Below are 22906 nucleotides of genomic sequence, written 5' to 3'. Positions count from 1 at the left end.
AGCATCCATCGCTATCGTCCTTTCTCCAGTTTTCGCTATTGGCTCATCAATTTCGTTTCTTCTCAATAATACATAATTGACATTTCAATCCCTGACCATTCCGATCATAGTTGAATTAATCTATCGTGACTTCTGAGTGAGGTCACAACCCTTTCACCATGGTCCAGATCAGCGAAGTGAAGGGCAATTCGCGCGAGAACAGGACCGCCGCGCACACGCATATCAAGGGTCTTGGATTACGTTCCGATGGCACTGCAGAGGCTTCCAGTGATGGATTTGTTGGTCAAACTACCGCCCGTGAGGTGCGCCATGCTCTTTTCCTCCGACCGCGTTATTCGACGATAGCGATGCTAACTAGCTCTCCTCAATAGGCATGCGGTGTTGTCGTCGATTTGATCAAAGCGAAGAAGATGGCTGGGCGTGCTGTTCTACTTGCCGGTGGACCGGGTACTGGAAAGACGGCGCTCGCCCTTGCCGTATCACAGGAATTGGGAACCAAGGTCCCATTTTGTCCGATCGTTGGCAGCGAGGTCTACTCTGCTGAGGTTAAGAAAACGGAGGCACTTATGGAGAACTTCCGGAGAGCGATTGGTGTGCAGCGCCTTTTTTACAGGTTGAAATGTTCACGGTTAACACGCTTTTAGGTCTCCGTGTCCGTGAAACGAAAGAAGTGTACGAAGGTGAAGTCACCGAGCTTACGCCTGAGGAAACTGAAAACCCGTTGGGAGGCTATGGACGCACAATCAGTCACTTGATTATCGGATTGAAGTCTGCGAAGGGAACCAAGAAGCTGCGCCTTGATCCCAGCATTTATGAAGCTATCCAGAAAGAACGAGTCACTGTTGGAGATGTTATCTACATCGAAGCGAACACTGGTGCTTGTAAGAGAGTTGGACGATCCGATGCCTATGCGACCGAGTTCGACCTTGAAGCGGAAGAATACGTTCCTGTACCCAAGGGAGAGGTTCACAAGAAGAAGGAAATCGTACAGGACGTGACACTACATGACCTGGACATGGCCAACGCTAGACCACAAGGTGGACAGGACGTTATGAGCATGATGGGACAACTGATGAAGCCCAAGAAGACCGAAATCACGGATAAGCTGCGCCAGGAGATCGACAAGGTTGTTAGCCGGTATATCGACCAAGGAGTTGCTGAGCTGGTTCCTGGTGTCCTCTTCATTGATGAGGTATGTGACTTATCATAACTGCGTTACCGCCCTACGTTTCTAACATTCCCATTCTAGGTTCACATGTTGGATATTGAATGCTTCACCTACCTCAACCGGGCACTTGAGTCCACAATCTCCCCCATCGTCATCCTCGCCTCCAACCGTGGCCACACTGTCATCCGCGGTACTGACGACATTTCCGCCGCACACGGCATTCCTTCTGACCTCCTCGCTCGCCTCCTCATCATCCCCACCCACCCTTACTCTTCTGACGAGATCAAGACTATCATTCGCCTTCGTGCCAAGACGGAAGGTCTCAACATCACCGATCCCGCGCTCGACAAGATCTCCGAGCACGGCAGCAATGTCAGCCTGCGGTACGCGCTGCAATTACTGACCCCAGCTAGCATCCTTGCACGGGTCAACGGACGGCCAGGAGGTATCGAGGAGGCCGATGTGGCCGAATGCGAAGACCTCTTCCTTGATGCAAAGAGAAGCGCGACGATTGTAAGCCAGGATAGCGAGAAGTTCCTTTAGAGGGTATTTCGTGGAAATGAAGCAGATCTTTCTTGAACTAATGCTTTGGACTGAGAAAAGAGCACAAGAGTAAAAGAAACTGAAAAAAAAAAAAAAAAAGAGCAATGTGTATACCATGTCTGATGTATCTTGTATTGGCCAGGCGAATGATCCATCATAGTCATTTAACGTTAATGTCAACTAGTCTCATGTTTTCATTGATCTCATTTCCGCTATAGAATCCAGTTCTAGAAAGGCTTTCTACCATCAAAGCGGTCGACTAAGATTTAAGCATTCTATCCCCACCCAACATCCACTCAAACATAGTCTCAACTCTTGAGACAGGGAACCCAAGCGCCCCCAATAAGATCCACGAAATCTGGAAAACCAGAGCATAGACCCGAGCCAAACAAAGTGCCGTCCGAACAAGATGGTCCTTCAAGCCTAGCTCTATAGATGGAGATTTCGAAGAACACATGGGATCAGGGTGGTATTGAACCTCAAAAGGTACCTGAGCACCTAAATGCTCAATAGCCATCTCGAGACCAGAAGTAACCGCATCTTCGAGAAACCCACGTCCGGTCCAACGGAAGCCGTAGCTCAATCCCCTCTTGTTCTGAATCAAAGGAAGACGGCTTTGAGCTTGGAGAGATACGGTGCTGAGTTCGAGGTCGGTGTATTCCCATATTCTGTGTGCGAAGCGGGGATGTGGCGGTGTAAATGGGTTCAGAGTGATGTATAGCCGATCGAAGAGACAGGTCGGGATATCTTGGAGGGAGTTTACGTTGTATGTGAGGCTGGATTTGCGGGGTGCCCACGCCGGGAAGTCATGCTGGGGGTGATCGGTGAGGTCTAGGGTGTAGTTGTTGGTGGGCCAAGAGCCATGGATGTTGGGTGCCAGCTAGTTTCGAATGCGTAAGTGGTTGTTCAATCGTGTCGCTTATGGTAGAGGGTCGTGGGTTACTTACAAAAGGGTCTGAGTGCAAGACGGCGATATTGTTGGTTGTTTTGAGCCCCTGGATGATTTCCATCTCTTCGGTATCTATATTGGAACCTAGTATCTTGAGGATCTCGTCGTTGTCCACGGCGAAGACTATATGATCGAAGTGTAGTCCTCTCCCATCCGCCGTGAAAATGCTATATTGCCTTTTACCCACGCGGACTATCTCCCGGACGCTGGTATTGAGATGCACATTTTCAGGGGAGAATCCCCTGGCCATGGTCTGAACAACATGGCTTGTTCCACCGTCGATACGCCGAAAATCTGGCGTAGTTCGCGGTGTGCCAAAGAGTTGATGGTCGCATAAACTGCGGATGAGCGTCGTCATAGGAAAATGTGGAAGTAACCTTCCAATATTTGTCCCCCATAGGGTTGAAAGCAAAGGCGCTAGGTACTCGTCGCAAAGGCTCCTTGAATATCCTTCCTTTGAAAGAAATTTGTGTGTGCTGAGCGACTGTTGAACGTTGGTTTTGTCATGGGATCGACGCTTGTCTATTAATATATCCATGGCCAAATAGTTGAACCATACGATGTCGAACAACAAACGAAAGGTTCCTAAGCTGCACAACATCCACGGGTGCAGGAGTATAGTATTCCAAACACCGCCACACCAGTCATAAGTATCTACACCGTTTGACACGCCAAAACTAAATGGTACGGCGGATGTGCTTATTCCTAGGTAGCGGAGCAAAGACACGAGATTGGCTGAATACAGATGTTAGCCCTGAACTGCCCTTCTGGTATAACGAAACTGACGAGAAGCTCCGGCATTGAAGGATGGTGACTCTGTGTTCACATCGACTTCTTTCCCACTATGTTCTAATGGTAGGGACTTGATACGCCCACCCAAGCTTGCCGAAGCCTCAAACAGGTGGACATCATGCGCCGAATGTTGCAATGCCCAGAAGCAAGTAGTGCCAGTGCAGCCGCCGCCAACAATAGCGACTCGTTCGGTGTGAGGAAGCGGCATGGGACAGAAATTCTCAGATAACCAGCTTCCTATCTGACTAAAAAAAATCAATATCAGCAAGTTAAAGGTGGAAACAGCCTTCTATACGAAATGCAACAGTTGGTGCACAACTGTTGCACGGGTTGGGGATGAAACAGGAGATAGATCTATACTACTCGCCCCCAGTCAGACCTCGGCTCATACTTTCCGAGAGGTGGCGAGAAATAGGGTGGTCGAAAAGGATTACGGAGTACGGAGTAGATCAGGAGGAAACGAGAGAATGTCAACATAACGCGGTTACGGGGCTCATTGAGACACGCTCTTCAGTCTACTAGGGTGTGATCGTATCAGATGACAGGGCGGTTATTCATGGGTGAACCAGCGGCAAATTGACTTTTAAGGGGGGGGGAATAAATATCGCATTATGACACTCCAAAGCACCCAAAGTGTCATTGGCCAAGTTCCAATATTGAGAGGGTTATTCTTTCACGGGGGTTAATAGGTTGCATACTCCACAAGCTCCAGTTGTATCAAGGGCGCACTATAGTTGGGTGGCTGGCTCATACATAGTATCTGCACGCATATCAGATTCCGTTGATCGTGGGCACATCAGTTGCACTAGTTAGTTAACTGTGAAAAAGGCTGGCAGATGACGTATATTCTAGCACGGAAGATCAAGAGTATTCCAAGGAGATCCGCCAATCAATCCAGAATTATACTTACCCCCAGTATACTTGACCTTACTACAGAGTACTTAGTACATAGTGTACATAGCGTACATAGTAAGAATGATCAAAAACGGAAACCTCAACCTCGGCCGCGCATCACGTGTGGGTCGGGGGTTCCTGTCCCAGAATGACAATCATTGGCATCCTATCGTCATTCTGCCTACTCCGTACTTTCCCCCCTCATTCAACCAGCAGACATTCACAGCTTTCGGTCTTGTTCGTGTGCCCTTCATTTTGTGCATCAGCGACCACTCCCTACATCGTGTAGAGAGGAAAGTGTGTGTGTGTTCTCCTGCTAAATTCGTTCTGACTGATCGAAGGTGCCACCAGCCACCGCAAGATAAGGTGGTCCCCCGGAATCCGCCTGCCTATCATCGACTATTGAGCGCTTTAAAAAACCCAATTTAGACCAACGTCGCAACATACACAAATTTTCCTTTTTTTTTTTTTTTTTTTTTAACTAGATAGCATCTCGTCATCATGTCGAACCCGTTAGATACTGATGCCGGCTCAGAGCTGTTCAGTAGTTACGAGGCCGAGCTGAAGCTGATACAGGCCGATCTGAACCAGACATTGGACCAGATCGCCGAGTCGAGTGGAGAGCAACGGAAATCGTCAATAAGGAAAGCGGAGCAAGTGCTAGATGAAGCTACTGAACTGGTTGGTTGCCTACCTTTACAATTCTCCGTGAAATCTCATTGACAGGTCCGATCATTTGCAGTTGGACCAGATGCGCATGGAGAAGCAGAACATCCCCTCGGCGGCACGGTCAAAAGTTAACGCACGATTCCGCAACTATGCTACGGACCTTGATGAGTCGAAACGCAAGCTCAAGTCTCTTTCTGACGACCGAAAAGCGCTCTTCGGCGATCGCTACACCGACGACCCGCAGGATGTTCACTTGGAGCAGAGGCAGCAGCTTCTGTCCGGCACGGACCGCCTGGAGCGCAGCTCTGCCAGACTCCAAGAAAGTCAGCGGATTGCTTTGGAGACGGAGGATATCGGCCGCAACACGCTAGCAGACCTGAATCAGCAACGGGAAACCATTATGAATACGCGGAACAATCTGCAGCAAAGCGAAGGATATGTTGATACCAGTATCAAAACATTGAGGGGCATGGCCCGTAGGTACTGACTCCTTCGACCCCTACCCTTCTACCTTATAGCTCATATTACTAACATTTCCTCGCTTTGCGCAGGATGGCTACGAATCGGATAATTACTATTGCGATTATAACCGTTTTGGTTCTCCTGATTATTGCCGTTATCTACAGCAAGTTCCATTAAGCGTTAGGGGTAGCAGGCGTTGTGCGGGAGTTCTTCGTTTTTTTCTATTCATCTTACGACACCGTGCCTGCTGTAGCAGGCATTGCTAAGCAACGTTGTATGATAGCATCTCCATGGCCTAATCAAGCCGACTTTTGTAGTTTTGATACAACTCAACGACTCAATTGGCGCACTCTATTAATAACAAGAACAAAACCTCGGGGTATCATCAGAACATATAACGAGAAGCAGGAGGATGAACAAATACCGCCTAGTATCAGTTCATGATACGCATCGTCCCAAACGCAAGATTGACAACCACCCCAACAAATACCGCCAAACCCTTTCGCCAGCTCCAAACCCCCTCCTCCCGCCTCAACCACATCGCACATCCCACCGGCCAAAAGAAACCCATGACAGCGCCCCAAAGCATATCATCCATAGCCCCTCGCGACCCCGACCCAAACCCCCCATCATCATCCGTGAAACCCGCTCCCTCTCCAGCCCCCCCTCCCCCAGCTGCCATTGCCGACGAACCCTCGTCCATCCACCGATCCTCAAGTTCCCGCAACTCTGCCCCACTTGGCATGGTATCTGGCGTCCGTGATACAGATTGAATAGCCATAAACTGCGACCGCAGCGCCGACACTTCCGCGGGGGTAAACCCCGCCGACAACAACCGGTCAAAACCACGGGGCGCAGGTGTCGTCGAGGACGTCTGATGCTGCTGCTGATGTTGACTCTGCAGACCTGACTGATCACCATCTTTCTGTGACTGATCCTCTTGCTGGAGTGTAGATGCTAACGATGCTTCTGTCGCTAAATCCGTAGCTGAAAGGACGATATCGCCTATCGAACAATGAATGTACAGACGAGGTGGTTCTCGGACGGGCGCTTTGCCCTTTCCCTTTGAGAGATCGGTGCCTTCATCGTCGGAGGCTAATCTGGGCGAGCGGGCGGGTGAGGGGGGCAGTTTTAGGGAGACGGAGAGCGGGACGGTGTCTTCAAGACCGTGACCGGCGTAGATTAGCCGGAGACGGTGGGAGGAGAGGTTTGGTGAGAGTCGGGCGCGGATTAGTTGTTTTAGGCCTGCTGATGTGGTTGTTTCGGGGTAGAGGACGTCTAGTGAGAGGTCGGGGATTGAGGCTGAGAAGCGGATTGTGAGGAGGAGAGGGTCGGGTGTCGGGTCTTCCTTGGAATTGTGGTTTGGGGACAGGAAAGTTGGTGTTGTCATTTTCGTGTTGGATTATTGGTTAACCGGGCATGGAATGTTCAATGGTTGCACGATAGTTGGGTATTTGCAAGGCTCGAATGTGTCGTATAATAGTAGGAAGTCGAGGTGTAGATGATGCTATTTGCGGAGTCAGTACGGAGTACTGAGTGGACTGATTCCCCCCATCCGGAGTGATAGATTGGCGCTAGTATTCTTTCCCGATAAGGCCCCACGTGATGCCGGGGGGTTTTGTAAGAGGAATGCCTATCATTCTTCTAGGGCTGAGAAGCTAGAATTTGTCTCTGCCCTGTATGGTTTCTAGTAATTCTTTCGTGGAGTTCTAGGTTTCATCCTATTGATGGTATGCAGCTACGGCGTACTGCGGTAATCTATAGGCTCCATCACTCAACGTCATGGCGGGAAACTCTAGCACAGAAGCGGAAAACTTCCGTTTAACTACCCATATGACATCAAAAGCTTTTGGAGAACAAATATATTTGTATACACATGCGGGAATGTTTCAAAGAGTTTTTGTCATTGGATTCGATATCATTATTGATGTAGAAAAAGGAGAAAGCGAGCACAGGTTTACTCAGGACACATACTGTGCATAGGTCTAACGGTTAAGGTAAAGTCCTTGACATAGAGGATGAAACGAAAGCAGTATGTATTACACGATGTGGGCTTTATAACCCGGGAATCACTGGTGTATTCAACAAGGAAGAAGGGGGAGACTCGATAATCCAGGAGAGAACAATCCGTAAGAACGCCGTCCGATGCACCGTTGATAATTCCAAAAGGCCGTAAAAGAAAATCGGAACGGTAATCTAAACCATAAAGGATTCACCGCATCCGCATGATTCCTCTGTTGAGAACATGTTAGCAATCATGGTTTCACCGACTTTTAGGGAAGAAAAGTAGCTGCGAAACATACTGATATTTGGGTTCTTGAAGATAAATCTCCTGCTCAACTTATCTTCTTGCCAATCCATTTCGCTACCAATGATGCTGAACAGCGCTTTGCTGTCAATCAAAACCTTGACGCCATCCTGTTCCACAACTTCGTCGAAGGTACCCGGCTTCTCCACGTATTCGAGATGGTAGGCGAGGCCCGAGCAGCCACGGTTCTTTACACCAACTCGGATCAATTTGGGGTCCGGCTGAGACAGTAGTTTACGGAGTTGCACGATAGCCTGGGGTGTTAACTTCATGGCCGCTTTCCGTGCACGTAACTTCCTCCTAGGCTTTTCCGCGGGCTTCGAGGCTGGAGAAGTCGATTCGACAGGCTTGGACTTCTGGGCCTCACCCTCTCTGAGGCTAACATTTGGGAAGACTCCTTGCTGCTGCGTCGATGTCTCTCGAAGCGGAGGGAAATCAGCTGAGATAGAGGTGTCGTAACTTCCGCCGCTCCGGGGAGGAGGAAAAGCGGTCGGCAAGGAATGCGGGCGATACGCAGTAGCGGTCTGCATGTCGCGTTTGGAAGACCGGTGTGCATTTCCATACGAGGAGAACAAACGATGCGCCGGGGTCTTGTAGGGGTTCCTCACACAGCGCAACATCGTGGCGGATGATGTCACTGGAGAGCGAACGGTAACTCTGCAGAAGGACATGGTGATTGTAGATATGAATACGGGGTGTTCAAAGGCTCTATGCAATGATAGAAGTAACACAGCGCTAAGTTCTCATGGGATCTGAGGTGATCTAGTGGAGAGGGAAAGCAAATTGTGAAGTAGACGGGGGGAATTGATGTGACTCGGAGGTTGAGTTCTGTTTTGAGGAGAAAGAAAGTCAGCGGTCGGTTAAGAGGGTCACCGTGAGTACCCGGCGGGCCAATCATCGTCGAGGTGTTTCTACACAAGTTCAGTGGCGCCACTTATGACTTTCTTGTCATCTGATCGGTGTCCCATCATTCTAATATAAGTGCCATTTATGGGGTAGATGACCATTAGTCGACGAATGGTTCGCTTACTTTGCATGAATGCGGCTCTGTTTTTCACTAATCTTTTGGTAGTACGTAGTGCAATTGTTCTATTGACTTGGATTCTATGGGGATGAAATCCATTCTACCGGACCGTTAATAAGGTGATTGTCAGCAGCTGTTCCCGCAACGGATACCTTAGGCATGAGGCCGATGACTAATGGCTTTCTTCCACATTCGATCCTCAATAAAGTGGAAGGTCACGAAGGTTGGTGAGTACCTTCTGGTGCAACTGCCATCAGCATTCGTAATAAGCTCCTGGAATGACGCTACTGCAGTGTCTACGGAGGCGACACTAGTATTTAACCTGGTAACAGATTTAAAGGATGTGTTTTCTGTCTCTTATATTAAGTTTTATAGCCCCTGACTAGAACAATTATGTCATCTTCAATTGTATTGTATGTCACATTGTTTATGGACATTGACGGCTTGAAGTAATATATGGGAGTGAGATGGTTGGGATACTAATCAAACGACCCTTTAGAAAGGACGACTTGAAACCTGAGACAACAAAAAGAAGATTGTTTTCTAGATTAATATATTAAAAAGATCTCAAACAAGTGGAGCGTTTTGGATGTAATGAAATGTGGCTTGACCGGCCAAAGAGCGTGCGTGGCTCATGTGGGTTTGACCCAAATAGGCAGAAAAAGGATGTGGCCGTTCTTGGGTTGCGATACGACGACGTGGATGGTTGTAATGATAGAAACAATAGAACTCATACTCTGCTCCATTCTTGCCCGTCTGTCTCTCACCCGATTGCTCTCCTCTCTGCGATGCTAGCCGTGGTCCTATGTTCCATGCAGATCATTGAATCCGTCTAACCATCATGGAGTCCCCCTTAACTCAGCAAACTAGACCCGAAACCTTCAAGCCTAAAGTCGTGCAACTATACGAGAATCTATTTCAAGTCCGTCTAGCCACCTAACCTTCTGGCTTAATAAATACTGACTCACAACTTGTAGACTTCGGACTATAATGAACCCTCCGAGGGATTTTGGAGGGAATTCTTTTTGCTGCCGCCTGACCGGAGCCAGCTCAGCTCTATCCTAAACCAGCTCAGCCCTGATGAAACGCTCAACTTGCAGGTATCATCCCAACCTTGACCTACGGAAATGCTCTTTCTGTGCGCTAACTTGGCATTAGGTCCAAACCCAGCAGCTTTTTATTCGTGCTATCCGTGAAGCTGCTTCGGGAGCTAGTCCCGTGGACTCGTATGCACTAGAGGTGCGTATATTCATAGAATCCATTGCTTTGTACTTCAGCCTCTAAGGAGTGACGTAGACCTTGATGGTCTTTCTAGCCTGTATCTTGAAGAAGAAGTACACCAACCCTAGTTCGGATGTCATTACAGTTCTTGCCGGTCTCGATCATGTTGACCAAGTCATCTCGAACTTTGTCGCCGTACTGGACGGCATTATTCGCAATGGAAGCAGCTGTAAGTTTCATTGGTGCCCCTGTCATTTTGCTGGAACGGCCCATACTGACCGTTTCCTCAGTTGATTTGCGCATCAAGGCTATCAAGACAGCTATCGCCATGACTAGTGGCGCATATAAAACCAGTCTGGTTTCTTATTTTACGCATCGCGATTTATTCCCGTCCATCATGAAGGTTTGTCTTCAATGCTCATCTATGTCTTCTAGCGTACCCTAGAATGTCTAACTCATCGTGCAGTTCGTCCAAGAATCTGAAACTCCGATCCAAGTCTTTGACCCATTTCTTCTTTTGGGATTGCTGGCAAACTACAACAAATTCGAATTCCAAAACCCTTACCAGCTGCGACTTGACGACTTTGTCAACGAGGCAAGCATTCAGAAGATTGTCAAAGGAGTCGGTATCTCATGCGCCGCTGTGAGGAACGGTTATGTTGCTGTGCAGGACGACGCCCCCGAGGGGTGGACGCTGTTCAGCACGTTGGTTTACTTTGGCCTAGGGGCCCTCTCCCCAAGCAAGAAAGACAAGGCTAGCCCACCGAGTGCAGAAGAAGCCAAGGAGATGTTCGCGACGCTGTAAGACAGGGTGCATCCACAGGATTTAACCAACAGCTAACAGAACTAGGCCGGCTCAGCAAGCAGCTATCCTTCTGGCTACTTATGACTTCACAAATGCCAACAAACTCTTTGGCCACCATCTGATCAGCCAAGCCCCAGAGAAGGACAATGAGGAGTCACCATTCGCCAGTTTCCTCTCATTGACATCCTATCTTCTGCACCACGCCTACCGCTCGCCACGGATAGCGCACTACGCCGAACTCAACCTCTTCACGCTCCGCATCCTCGCCGAGGACTCCACCCTCTGCAAGCATCTCTGCAGTGACGAGAACAAAAGAAAAATCCGTCTCTGTCGCCAAAGGCAGCCATATTTACCAGTAGTCTCAGGGGACCGCGTCCTCGCAACAGTCATCTTCGACATCATAATCGATACAATCTCCCACAACCTGCGACGACGCCTCGACGTCAACATCTACAGGTACATACTAAACCCACTCCCAACCACTCCCACATCATACCCTATACTAACCGCACTAACAGCCACTCAATCGCGATACTTCTCCGCCTCCTCACCTACCTATCCATGAACAAAATCCGCCTAGCATACCACTGGTCGGAACTCTGGCGCAACCTTCTCTCGCTAATGCGCTTTTTAACAACCTACGTCACCGACCTCTCGTCCAACCCTAACATCACCACCCTAACCACAACCCTCGTAGACCTAGTCGCATTCTGCGTCTCCGCAGGCGACACCTTCCTCCCAGACCCTTCCTCCTACGACGACCTTTTCTACAAATTAGTCGAAACAGGCCCCATCATCACCAAATACCGCGACGTGTATTCCCTGAAACCATCGAGCTCGAAACCCACAGACCCCAATCCATCCAAAGACGTCCACGTCGCGGCCGTCGACACCCTCATTTCCGTCTCAACCCACTTCTACACCCTGCTGTTTAACCCGGAGCAGACTGATGCGAAGCCCGATGCTGACGGCCAAGGTGTGGCGCCTATCCCGGCGCACCGGAAGAAAAACCTCGGTCCCAGGGAGGTTCATCGCATTATCAAGCAGGGGTATGATACGTTGAGCATTCAGCCGCCGGAGGGTCTGAGCGCTTGGACTAGGTGGCGGGAGACGGATGCGAAGACGGAGTTGAAGCAGGCTGCCAGGTGTGTGGTTGAAGATGCCAGGCAGTTGGTGGTGTAAGTAGTTTACTTGGTTTTGGTCTGTTTGTTGGTGTGACTGAACTTTCGTTAAAAGTGCTATGGTTTCTGGGGTTTCTGTGGGAAATCTGATACAGAATGCCCATGATATCCGTACTTATTCTAGTCTATTGAATCAAACTTGATGGTCAAAGAGAAGAGGGATTAGAAAATTAAACCGTTCCATAACATTCGCCAATTTCCTCTAATGTTACAAAGTGAACCGTTAGAAGCCATAACTCGCGTGAAAAGCTTATCCTTGCATGCTCCTGAAACCACCACAGTGCTGTAAATGAAAAACGAAAAGGAGATCTTGTTCAGAAAACGAATAACAATTTAGCCCATCATGCAATATCACCATGTTTTTTTCTAAAAAAAGAAAGAAAAAAAAGTCGGTGTGTACTGACGCCCTTGAACCCCTTCAGACCAAACGTGAAGTAGCAGTGCCAGGGTTGGGGTTTGCCACACCCTTAGACTTTTCGACATATTCATTGCTGGCAGTCATATATCTGGTAGCAAAGTACTGGCTAGAGTGTTTGCTCAGCCAGAGAGTGAACTTGGAAAGTTCCTCGCGGAGTCTGTTAGTAGATTGGAGATCCATGTTGGTCTGCGCAATCAGTTCGGGCATGGTGGCTAGATATGGTCAGCGGTAATCTTCACACAATATCATACAGAACATCATACCGAAAAGACGAGTTAAGTGCTCGGCACCATAGATATCCAAGGGGCCTTTGTCGGCAAAGTCACCCGATCCCGACTCCCACTTCTTGCGGAGGTTTCGGTATTGTTCGCGTTCAAATCTATAAAGGAGGATCTTATCAAGGGCTTTGTCAAAGTACTCCTTGATTCCCATAATAATTTCCTCAAGAACATCCAGATCAGCAGAGCTTGTGCGCTTGGGTTTCTCTGCCTCAGAATAGTTTTCCAAGATTTGATTAACCGAGCGCTTAGCTGGTAAAGCCACGACTTGCTGGTTCTTTGTCACGTTCTCCCAATCATCGACCAGAAGTGACTTTAAATTGTCGGGCATAACAATCCTCACAGATGGCCGTACATAAAAGCTATCCTCCTGAGAGCGTTCTTTGTCAGTCTAGTTGCCTTGTAGAGTTACGATTCCCAACACAGGTGTCAAGCCTTATCATCGGTGCCATGGCCAGATCATGGTCATTGACAGGTTTTGAAAGTTGAATAGTGAACGTAGCAAGCTCACCTTTTCAATATCGTTGTCCCTGGCTCTCTTGGTTCCGCGGCCAGGAACGGACATCTGGCGTTCTTCGCTTCCCCGGGCGGAGCTACGATCGGAACCTCCCCTTTTCTTTGCGGAGGCCTTGGTGCTCTTCTGACGGAACGCAGCCTCGGCCTCGCGGCGAAGAGTAGTTGCAAGTTCTCTGTTCTCCTCGGTAAATTTACGAAGACGATCTTGCGGGACCCAGTCATCCCAGCTAAATGTGGCAAAAAGCCAGGTCAGCCAAGTCCACGTACACCCGCCAATGCAGATGAGAGATATTTCATCCCCAACACTCGTAGGGTGTCCAGAGGAGCTTCGTAACTAGGAGAAGAGCAAGGGGTAGGTACAATCTTGCTCATTTAGGCATGAAAGATCGACGAAACGCGGAAAACACAAAACATCGAGGATATACGTACGTGTTTTTCCAGCCCTTATAGTGCACAAGGTACTCATACGGACTCTTGCGGTCGTCGGGATCGACGTGTCTGACGTCAAGGATCTTTGCCTCATACAAAATCTCATGGTGGAAACAGAGCACTCGCTCGTCTTTTTGATAAGTGGTTTGGCCAGCTGGTGCCATTTTGAAAAGGACAAAGGCAAGACTCAAGGAGCTTTGTGTTTTGGAAAAAGGTGGGGTGCAAAGAAGGATGAATAAGTTGGGCACCAGCCACAGGGTTTGATTTAGAAGGCAGAGGAAGAAACAACCCTGAAGCGGTTCAGGCTGATGTTCCCAATACTCGCTGTTCCTCTAAAGACCACGTGCCATGCAATCAATCAATGACCGGGAGAGAGAAAATTTCAGTGCAATAGGATTTGAAGATGCAAGTGTCCGGTCTGACTGAGACTGCCCCTGATTGCACAACCAATGACTGTCAAAGAGTCCGTTATACAATTGGAACTCTTGCTGACAAGAACCCTGGCTTCTCGAAGCACTGATATTTTTTGAGACAAGTGTCCGAGGGATTAGGGATAAGGTGAAGATGTCAAGCGTAGAAGGCTACAATGCAGAGCAACACTGAACTCGGAGCAATGAGGGTATCTGAGAGGAAAGGATAAGGTGGAGGAAGCGAAGGGACTTGTGTTGCGCGTGTTCAGGGAAAAGACCCGAAAAGGTAAGAAAGCGGAAGTGGAACTTAACGCGTGCTGAAAAAGGGCTAATGTATCGGAGAAAGAAGGGAACGTCTTCATTACAACCCATTCCCCCAACGTTCACCACCAACACCCCTTGTTTTTTGATTCTATCATTCCTCTTTCTAGAGTCTTCAGCAGTTCTCTTTACTGGATTAGACGACACGGCTAAAAGATAACTCTTTTCTACTGTTAGCCCCCGTCATCAGTTGCTTCCGCAAAGGCTGGTCCGATTGGTTCAAGACAGTCTTGACCTTGAATACCACATCAGCCAAGATTCATCAAACATCGGGGAATTAGGGGTTCTGTAAAGAAGAAAAAAAGAGAAGATAAACTCTGTTCTCTCTGAAATTTCAGTTGCAATTGCATGTTTCGCTAGCAATTTCGCGATCATGGCTCCATCAGAACCATCTATTCTAAGCAATTTCCTTCTATCTCCGGCATCTTTGCCCACAGTTATCTCCTTGCAACAATTTACAGAACTCTTTCCAAAGCGCTTGCGCGCTCATCCGCATATCAGAGTTCTTTACCGGGAGCTCCAGCAACTCCGAGAGCAAGACATGGATCTGGTCAATGGAAACATTGACCAAGAAGTCCGTCAAGGGGAGAGCCAAAAAGCAGAACTTCGTAAATCCATCCTAAACACCGGTGTGGATGGTATGAGCTCCAATGATCAACGTGAAATTGACATGGATGTCCAATTGTTTGGCCAGACGTCCACCGCTGCGCCCAGCGATTACCATTCAGTTTCGAGTCTCCTCTCCGCAATGGAGACAGCCTGTGCTAATATTGAGCACGAAATTTCTGGCGTTGATAAAGACGCAAGCACTCTTCTTTCCGAGCTTAATCTCACAGTAGGTGAATTGAGTGATCTGCGCTACGGTAAAACACAAGGTCTTGTTGGGACAACAAGCGAAGACATGATGAACGAAACCATCAATGGCCTGGAACATCTCGAGAATGCTTGCTACCACAAGCATTGATGACAGTCACCGTGGCGCTCCGGACTTACAGCTGCTTCAGGCGTGAGTCTTTGGTGTACTACTTAGGGCATTAGAGAAATCTTATCACCGCCTGGTTAAGGTGATAAAGGATGTCTATGGCTTCTTTATGTTCATTATCTTGGGAGGAACCCTCTGTATAGCATCGCTAGGACCTCGTTTCGGACTACGAACTCATTTTCCCCAAGTCTTCCACAATCGGCACCTCTATACGATATTTCTTGTTCTACTGGTACCCGTGCGGTAATTTCTCCTGGTGTAGGAGACCAAATTACTACCCTACCTGCGATTTCGTGTGAGGGAGCACGGTCTAGACGAGCTTCAGGAATAATTGGAAGAATGACCAAACTCTATGCGGGACACAATACCGATGACCTACGATCTCTAACAGGCAACATGGGTGCCGGTTTCATCTTGCTGGCTACTCTCACCTCAACTCCTGCTCTGACGCTTGACTATTGTTAGCAGTCTATACTCGTGTAGTCAACGATTTCACAAGGTGTCCAGCTTCTGCAAACGACTCAGCTCAGAAAGCGCAATAACGAGGTATGATGCATCTAGAACTTTGGTGCACTTCTTGGATGTCTGGTTAATCTAGTTCAAGAGGCAAGGCACAAGAACAAAATCTAGCGCTTGTAGTTGGATTTGAGTCTTCGGGGTATTTTAGGAACTGGAGAAACCGGCTATGCGATGCAATCTCTCTCATGTTTCATTCTGTTGATAGTTAGGCACTTTTATGCTTAAGGTGATGGTGGATTCTAATTTGAAACCCTTGAACGTCTGGACGAACAGTTGTGTGGAATTGACTCCCAGAGATGATTCCTCGTTCACTGTATGCTCGCAGCCAATGATTGGGCCTTCTATCATTGCTAGCTAGTGAACAATACGCCAGCTATGAGCAGGAATTTCGGCACCGTCTGTCCTGGACCCCTAGGATAATGCATTCAGCATATGCTGCCGAGCTTCGAAAACCATCTGCTACACCATACGCCCGTCGAGGCATGGAAGAACAATGACAAACAGAATCCCCACCGATATCTGCAGTATACTTAGATAGCGAGTAAAGAACCATTAGATAGTTTAGGACATATAATAGGTCGATTACGAACGTCGGTCGATTGTCAGCTCAAGGATTTAGATAAAATGAGATCGAGAGCTATACTCAGACATCCCCTGGATAAGCAGTTACAGTATCATATACATAAATCTGAACGAGCAAGGCGTTAGACAGGAGCTAGTCGTTCAGGACTAGCCCTCTGGATAGACGAATGCCTAAAGAAAGGTTTCCAAAGAATCTTATGGGACGACTAGAATGAGTGTTTCCCTTCGGTTGGACCCAAAGCTCTCCCGTAATACAATTCCATATATCTCTACTAGGCAACAATTATCTATTTCCAAGATTCAATTCTATATGAATAGGGTTAATTGTATTTTACTTGACGCTTTTCTGACTATATGGTTACGATGTCCTAAAAAGGAAAGAGGGCCACTGATAAGATTGATAAGTGGAGAACTGCCGAAACGCGTTAAATCGCGTCTCCAAATCTCAGCTCTCCACCACCAATTCGTCATACTCTTCATCCAAACAGCAGTAGTTGAAAATACACAAGAAAGGATCTCCTCGCAGACCAATCTTCTCTATACACAAGTATAGAAAAAGCCACAGCATCAACATCGGACGCACAATGCCAACAATCCCGCTCCACCCACACGTCTCCTCTCCCACCTCTCTCCCCAATCCCCTCCCCCAGGTCCTGCAGACGCCAACTGGGCTCGCAATCCTCGAACTCCAAGGCACAATCAATGTCCCATCGCAAGAAGCTGAAGACGAATCTACGACCTCAACCAACGAGACTCATGATCCCTCAATCCCCACATTCGAGACCCCAGTTGGCAAGCTCATGTTTCCCGATTATTCGCCGCAAAGGACTGCGCCTGAAGACACGAAATGGATGAAGCGGGTTTACCTATATGTTGGTCGATACCAGCGCATGACGGGTGAGGTGAAGAAACTGGCGCAGCCGCTCGCTTTGGTGCAACGGCGGCAAAAAGAGACAACCTCTGACTCCGATGGCGAAGAACTGGAAATCGTCGAGATCATCAAGTATAAGCTGTTCTTTAAGAATCGGCCTGAGCCTGTCAATGATAGTTGATTTGCATCGGCCCTAGACTCTGTCATGAGTCGGGTAGAGGATTGGCTGGTGCCCTGGGTATCGTGGTATGGTATTCTGGCAGATTTGCGACCTCGCGATCTACGTGGACAAATACTGCCGTTTACTTACAGTGCTGGAATGTGCAAATTTGCCTGGAATACGGTCAATGACAGAGCAAGCGAGGAAATGGCAGGAGCGTCACGGTTGGTATCAGCCTCGTTGGCCATAGAACATTACTCCTCCGTGTAGGGGGCGAGAACTACTACCTAGACACGGATTGTCTACTACCGCATCCAAAGCTGCATCTCAACTGGGACAATGACATACCGAAGAAACTGCATGTCCTTCCCGACGGAATCTACAGTGTCATAAATTAAACAAGCACGGCCAACCCAGTGGGACCCGAAAGTAAAGATTCGAGCAATCTAAAAAGTCGCAGGGGACACTATGGAGGGGTACGCAGTGTCCCTGATTCCGCGGGATCGACAAAAGAAATACCCGGACGGAAATTTGCGTCCAAAAACGGACTCCATTCCGCACTATTGCTGCGTGACAGTATCAATTCAGAGCAAAAACAAGTCACTATGTTACTACTATTCTCATTATCATGCAATCCAAAATCTACCTCTCTATCCAAGAAAAAAGGTTCCATCGAGTCTCACTTACGGGCAAACAATCGTTAAGCAAACGCAGCATTGGTAATCAACATCCGACTCCAACCGACATCCCGAACTCCGTCGGAAGGGAAACGACAAAAGCTCAATCCATAAGCTTCACAGCCAACTGTAAGAAAAGAAACAAGTAGAAACTCGCAATAATAATTGGGTCCAATACAATACCCCGCCTCACGGGCATCTGGTTACGCCAATTATAAATCCCCCATCCCCATCGGAGGTATATATACAGTCGGTCATACGTCCTTTTCATCTTCCGTAACTTATATCCAAAACATCGCAAACCACTCTAAACTTTCATTCGCCTACTACTACCGACAGCATCAAGACCCCAGCTGCTATATAACATATCGCCAATCCAGCAATCAGACGAAGGGAAGCATTCAAAAATGGCCCCCATCGAACGCATCACTCTCTTCAACATCCCCAATGAAGAAGACCGCAACCGAGTTCTAGAGCAATACAAGATTCTAGCAAAGACAGCGACCAAGGTAATTATTCTTCAATTATTTCCAACTACCGCGCTACCTATACAGAGTGGTTTGCTAACGGGGGTACCTCGTGTAGGACGGCAAACCGTATATTGTTGCTGCTGCCGCGGGTCACTCTTTCCCGGATCCTCGCAACAAGGGGTACACGCTATCCGTCAAGACGACGTTCGCTTCGTTGGAAGATATGAAGTACTACGATACCGAGTGTGAAGCGCACAAGGCTCTGAAGGCTGTGGCCGGACCGGTTAAGGAGGATGTTTTGACTACGTACTATGAGAATGTTCTGTAAATGAATATAGATCTTTTCTTTTCGCTTTTCTTTGGCTCGAGGTTGGATGGGGCTAAATCTGCAAGCCTATAGCCTTGAATGATATGTGTTCATGACATATACTGCATACATTGGGATCTCTTATTCTGGTAATCAAGAAAATATCCGCTACACTAAGTCAGACACTGAAAGCATCAGAGGGATCAAACAGGGCGAGACCGGGTGTGGTCTGGAAATGACCAAGTCACTCATAACATGAAAATCGCTTCATAAGATGCCTGCTCATAAAATATCTCGGTACGCTGCCGAGGGCTCGCGCTGCGTTGGAAGGGAAACATGATGATACAACAAGCATTTGTCCTTGCCAGAAGGCCTCGAAACGGACAAATACCAAGAACGCTCCGTCAAAGAAATGTACACGCAAGTCGGAGACCAGGAAGGTGAAGATTAAAATCGTTGAAACCAGCCAGGTGAGGAGGAGGCCCTTCACATTTGGACGGCGGAAATGTACAAAAAGAGAAGCCCACGCAGGAGTGGACCCTAATCCAGAGCTTTGCGGAGATCGCTCCATTTTTGTTTCAAATTCTCGTGGTTTTCATGGATCTGCAGCGTACAGACGTTAGATTTGAATTCTTAAATGGCAAGTATGTGGTGCGGCTTACCTCTGCCCACTTCATCTTCGCCTCCACGAGTTCTTTCTCCATTTCCGCCATTTGCTCCACCATTGACCGGTTTTCGTTCTGAACCTCCATGTTGCGCTTCATGATGCGATCCATCTCAGTTTGGAGCTTCTCTTCGACCTCTGCCGGCTGTTTATCCACTACAATCTTCAGGTTTTTGACTTGCATATTCAAGGCGTCATTCAGGTCAGTTAGCTCCTCATTTTCTACTTTGAGATGGACAAGTTCAGAAGCAAGCTGAACATGCTCTTTGTCCGACGCCTCAGCTTGTTCTTCCAGTAATCGAATGCGGGCACTCTGTGTGGCGACCGTATGTTTGAGGTTCTCTAGCTCATGTTCGCGTTCTCTTTCAGTCCGTACTTTTTCTTCCCATTCCGCCGTGTAGGCACGAATCGTCTCGCGATCCAGAGGAACAGCACAGGCATCCTGGACCAAGAGGTCCGCGCGATACACTTCCTTGTCGGCAGCCCCCGAGCTGCCAAAGAACCCGGACTCGAGGATCGACGATGCTGAGGGTTGTTTGTCAATGTAGACATCGAATAATCGCTCCTTAAGGAAGGTGGTCAGTGGAGTCATGTCTTTCATACCCAAAAGCGCCTCCGAGTTTCGGCGCATAATAGCGATCGCAAATTTGAGAATTGTATTCTCCAGTCCCTCATCAAGAATGAGATCGTAGATGCGGAGAACTAGTTGTAGGGGGAAGCGATATGCGAAAAGAGTCAGGAACCACTGTGTGGCATACAACTGCGGATGCACCCCTCGCCGGCGAAGGTGGCAGTATAAGGCAGGTTCCATGTCCTCGAGCAAGCGTTCGAAAAGGAAAAGGCTACGGTGCAGACCAGGCATATCGTGGATGAACATCTCCCGTAAACCATAGTGATTCATCAACTTGACCAGCAGTGTAAAGGCTTCAACCTCATCCATCTACAAGAAATGTATGTTAGCATGAGGCCGTTCTTGAGGTATGCATTCAGGTCACTTACATTAAATAGCAGTGGCATCACAATGAAGTTCATGCCCTGTGCATAACCCACGGCCTCGTCGTACAGAGCGTACGCTTTGCATAAACCAAACAGACCTTCCTGGTTCCCTTGCGACACAAAGTAGCGGGAATAACTCGTGCGAGCACCCAAATCCCGCCGAATAGTCTTTTCCAGCTTCTGCAGGGTCACACCATCTTCTTTCTCCTTCTTTTTCCGAGCCGCCTCGCTCGCAGCCTGTTCTTTTGCCAGTTTTTCAGGGTCCACTTCGTGTGAAGGGCTAGGGGACCCGTTCACCGAATGCGCTGCCGAACCAGAATGTTCGGAGCGGATGGATGATCGAGACGAAGATGCGGACTCTTTTTCTCCATTTGCTGTACCATTCAAAGTTCGGGGTTTTTCCCTTTCTGTGCCACGCGCAACTAGTTCCCGGTAAACCTCTTCAAGTTCGGGGTTTCTGCTGTCAGCCAGGACTTGCCAGATAACCCCTCGAATGGTCTGCGGGATCCCCCGTTTGATGGCGGCGTTCAACTCTTCCGAGTTCGTGCCTTTCAGTGCCTGGGGACCACGGTTGACTAGTTGCTGCCATAGTTCCCAATCAACAGGTGCCGCTGCGTCGGTTGCAGAGGCCGAGAAACCAGAGACAGTTCCCGGAGCGAGATTTGGGTTCACCGTCGGTGGCACATTGGGCGGCGAGGTTGCTATTACAGCTGCAGAATCGATTTCACCTTCTTCTGGGATGCTGGGGGGCGGACTTCCAGCGGATTGACTAATGCTTGCGCGTCCCGACGCGACACTGCCTTCATCATTTTCCGAAACTAGCCCTTCATCCCGCATCCTAAGCATTTTAAACTGATCCTTCAAGCTGTTACGGGCCGGCTTTCGGGATCCCGTGCTCGCACCGTCCTGGTCCTCACCATCCTGTGTTCGGCCGGCCAATTCAGGATTACTGGAGATCGTGGATATAGATGCAGCCGTGCTCCGGCGACTATTCTGAGGGGGTGATTTCGCCTCTTTACTCCCCGTCGAACTCCGAGTAAGCCAGGCAAATGGGCCTGTGAGTTTTCGAGCTGGTGGTGGCGGCGGTGCAGCAGGGGCTGTGTTCTTGATCACTGGAGGAGCAGGGTCTGACAGGCGAGGATTCTGAGCCGGCATCGAATCCCTAGAGGGTAGTGGGGGGGAGCCAGGGTTGTGACCCGGGCTTAAGTCATGGTTCTCGAAGGACTCATCATCCTTGTTGTTGCTGGCGAGATTTACCTCGTCGAGGGAAGTGGTAGACAATCGGTGAGCCGTCAACAGTGGGGATTTCTGTAATTTTTGTTTGCGAGGCGTTTCCTCCGCTTCCGACCGTGTGTCCGAATGAGCATCGGTTGTCTCTCCATTTGTCTTCACTTCGTCCTGGGTATCGGTTGGTAGGGGGGGCGCATCGGTTAACTGAGGTGTGGTAGCCGAAGCGCTCGGAGGACTGTCTGTTAGGGAGCGGGTAGAGGAACTCTGGGGAATAGACACGGTGAGATTGTTTTGAGATGTTGGAGCTTCTAGGGCATCGTCGAAGGTATCCTGGTCAGAGAGTCAATGAGTTTGGATTTTAAAACCATGGAGCGCCGGTAATATCTTACTCCTTCATAGTCTCTGCTATTCCGTCTAGACATGATGAACCGCAGCCCCCTGGGGCAGTTAAATTAGTCTGTTCAGGTTGAACAATCGAAAATTCTAAGATGACAGTCGGTATTGGAATATAAAAACAAAGTATAGAGGGTGATCAGAAGAACAAAAGGGCCATGGCAAGCAGGGGGAAGGAGGTTGTTGTGAGACAGAGTGGAAGCCACCACGCGGTTCGGTTTAGTTGTTTAGTTGATGGAGAAGGGGTTGGATATGGAATGGGCCCCAACAGCCACCAGTGGAAATGGACCACTTGAAGGGGGTGTAAAAGGCAGAAGGAATTTCGAGGTTACGAAGGAATAAGGATAAAAATATAACATAATAAACCAAGACACTAAGGTTCGGGGTATATGACTTTTTGACGTTGTGATTTATTTTTATTTTATTTATTTATTTTCCCCCTTGAGGAAGAGAGACTCGACAACTTCCACTGATCTCAATGAAATCTTTGGTAACTTTGGTTGATTTGCTGAAAGCTTGGCGGGTCTGATCAGTGCGTACTTTCTTTTTCCCTATTGTTTTCGTGATTTTATTATTATTATTCGATTGTTCTTTCTTTCATTATTTCTTTCTTTTCTTTTTTTTTTTTTTTTTTTGAATTTCCTGCGACTACCAAGTTCTTACTGCT

At 48.4% G+C, this 22906-nt stretch overlaps 10 protein-coding genes across 10 annotated transcripts; 5 read left to right on the top strand and 5 right to left on the bottom strand.

Moving 5' to 3' along the window:
- Positions 1 to 9: 9 nt before the first annotated feature.
- On the top strand, positions 10 to 1867 carry rvb1 (RuvB family ATP-dependent DNA helicase pontin). Its single transcript, XM_032076772.1, has 4 exons — positions 10 to 302; positions 372 to 591; positions 645 to 1192; positions 1250 to 1867. Exons 1-4 carry the CDS (start codon positions 159 to 161, stop codon positions 1709 to 1711), a joined length of 1374 nt encoding a protein of 457 aa, XP_031922892.1. The 5' UTR covers positions 10 to 158; the 3' UTR covers positions 1712 to 1867.
- A 103-nt stretch (positions 1868 to 1970) lies between these two features.
- On the bottom strand, positions 1971 to 3198 carry BDV27DRAFT_149251 (uncharacterized protein; the record flags this gene model as incomplete). The annotated part of the gene is made up of 2 exons (XM_032071021.1): positions 1971 to 2591; positions 2659 to 3198. 2 exons carry the CDS (start codon positions 3196 to 3198, stop codon positions 1971 to 1973), a joined length of 1161 nt encoding a protein of 386 aa, XP_031922891.1.
- A 1600-nt stretch (positions 3199 to 4798) lies between these two features.
- Positions 4799 to 6066, top strand: BDV27DRAFT_135530 (v-SNARE protein VTI1). The gene is made up of 3 exons (XM_032068559.1): positions 4799 to 5027; positions 5089 to 5495; positions 5567 to 6066. The coding sequence occupies exons 1-3, from the start codon at positions 4848 to 4850 to the stop codon at positions 5652 to 5654; spliced, it is 675 nt and encodes a 224-aa protein (XP_031922890.1). The 5' UTR covers positions 4799 to 4847; the 3' UTR covers positions 5655 to 6066.
- BDV27DRAFT_162273 (DSC3 family protein) lies at positions 5911 to 6867 on the bottom strand (the record flags this gene model as incomplete). The annotated part of the gene is made up of 1 exon (XM_032073361.1): positions 5911 to 6867. The coding sequence occupies one exon, from the start codon at positions 6865 to 6867 to the stop codon at positions 5911 to 5913; it is 957 nt and encodes a 318-aa protein (XP_031922889.1).
- A 444-nt stretch (positions 6868 to 7311) lies between these two features.
- Positions 7312 to 8613, bottom strand: isa1 (Fe-binding Fe/S cluster assembly protein ISA1). Its single transcript, XM_032068558.1, has 2 exons — positions 7781 to 8613; positions 7312 to 7711 (listed from the first exon to the last, which is right to left on the bottom strand). The coding sequence occupies exons 1-2, from the start codon at positions 8454 to 8456 to the stop codon at positions 7674 to 7676; spliced, it is 714 nt and encodes a 237-aa protein (XP_031922888.1). The 5' UTR covers positions 8457 to 8613; the 3' UTR covers positions 7312 to 7673.
- A 925-nt stretch (positions 8614 to 9538) lies between these two features.
- On the top strand, positions 9539 to 12167 carry BDV27DRAFT_135526 (ARMH3 family protein). The gene is made up of 8 exons (XM_032068557.1): positions 9539 to 9731; positions 9787 to 9909; positions 9968 to 10048; positions 10106 to 10259; positions 10321 to 10433; positions 10497 to 10831; positions 10881 to 11291; positions 11354 to 12167. Exons 1-8 carry the CDS (start codon positions 9651 to 9653, stop codon positions 12015 to 12017), a joined length of 1962 nt encoding a protein of 653 aa, XP_031922887.1. The 5' UTR covers positions 9539 to 9650; the 3' UTR covers positions 12018 to 12167.
- Positions 12168 to 12369: 202 nt separating this feature from the next.
- BDV27DRAFT_49534 (MRG family protein) lies at positions 12370 to 14012 on the bottom strand. Its single transcript, XM_032076771.1, has 4 exons — positions 13658 to 14012; positions 13224 to 13455; positions 12698 to 13082; positions 12370 to 12646 (listed from the first exon to the last, which is right to left on the bottom strand). Exons 1-4 carry the CDS (start codon positions 13819 to 13821, stop codon positions 12435 to 12437), a joined length of 993 nt encoding a protein of 330 aa, XP_031922886.1. The 5' UTR covers positions 13822 to 14012; the 3' UTR covers positions 12370 to 12434.
- A 749-nt stretch (positions 14013 to 14761) lies between these two features.
- On the top strand, positions 14762 to 17523 carry BDV27DRAFT_149245 (Ctf8-domain-containing protein; the record flags this gene model as incomplete). The annotated part of the gene is made up of 3 exons (XM_032071020.1): positions 14762 to 15263; position 16790; positions 17025 to 17523. 3 exons carry the CDS (start codon positions 14762 to 14764, stop codon positions 17521 to 17523), a joined length of 1002 nt encoding a protein of 333 aa, XP_031922885.1.
- Positions 17524 to 18406: 883 nt separating this feature from the next.
- On the top strand, positions 18407 to 19089 carry BDV27DRAFT_49501 (Dabb family protein). The gene is made up of 2 exons (XM_032076769.1): positions 18407 to 18688; positions 18765 to 19089. The coding sequence occupies exons 1-2, from the start codon at positions 18587 to 18589 to the stop codon at positions 18975 to 18977; spliced, it is 315 nt and encodes a 104-aa protein (XP_031922884.1). The 5' UTR covers positions 18407 to 18586; the 3' UTR covers positions 18978 to 19089.
- Positions 19090 to 19236: 147 nt separating this feature from the next.
- On the bottom strand, positions 19237 to 22363 carry BDV27DRAFT_49505 (putative GTPase activating protein (Gyp5)). Its single transcript, XM_032076770.1, has 4 exons — positions 22236 to 22363; positions 20620 to 22176; positions 19619 to 20560; positions 19237 to 19559 (listed from the first exon to the last, which is right to left on the bottom strand). The coding sequence occupies exons 1-4, from the start codon at positions 22266 to 22268 to the stop codon at positions 19497 to 19499; spliced, it is 2595 nt and encodes an 864-aa protein (XP_031922883.1). The 5' UTR covers positions 22269 to 22363; the 3' UTR covers positions 19237 to 19496.
- Between the last annotated feature and the right edge of the window lie 543 nt (positions 22364 to 22906).

The sequence above is a fragment of the Aspergillus caelatus genome (assembly GCF_009193585.1).
Source record: "Aspergillus caelatus strain CBS 763.97 unplaced genomic scaffold BDV27scaffold_243, whole genome shotgun sequence".
Lineage (NCBI taxonomy): Eukaryota > Fungi > Ascomycota > Eurotiomycetes > Eurotiales > Aspergillaceae > Aspergillus > Aspergillus caelatus.
Note: the sequence above shows the minus strand (reverse complement) of the source record. Positions and strands in the feature narration are given on the sequence as shown.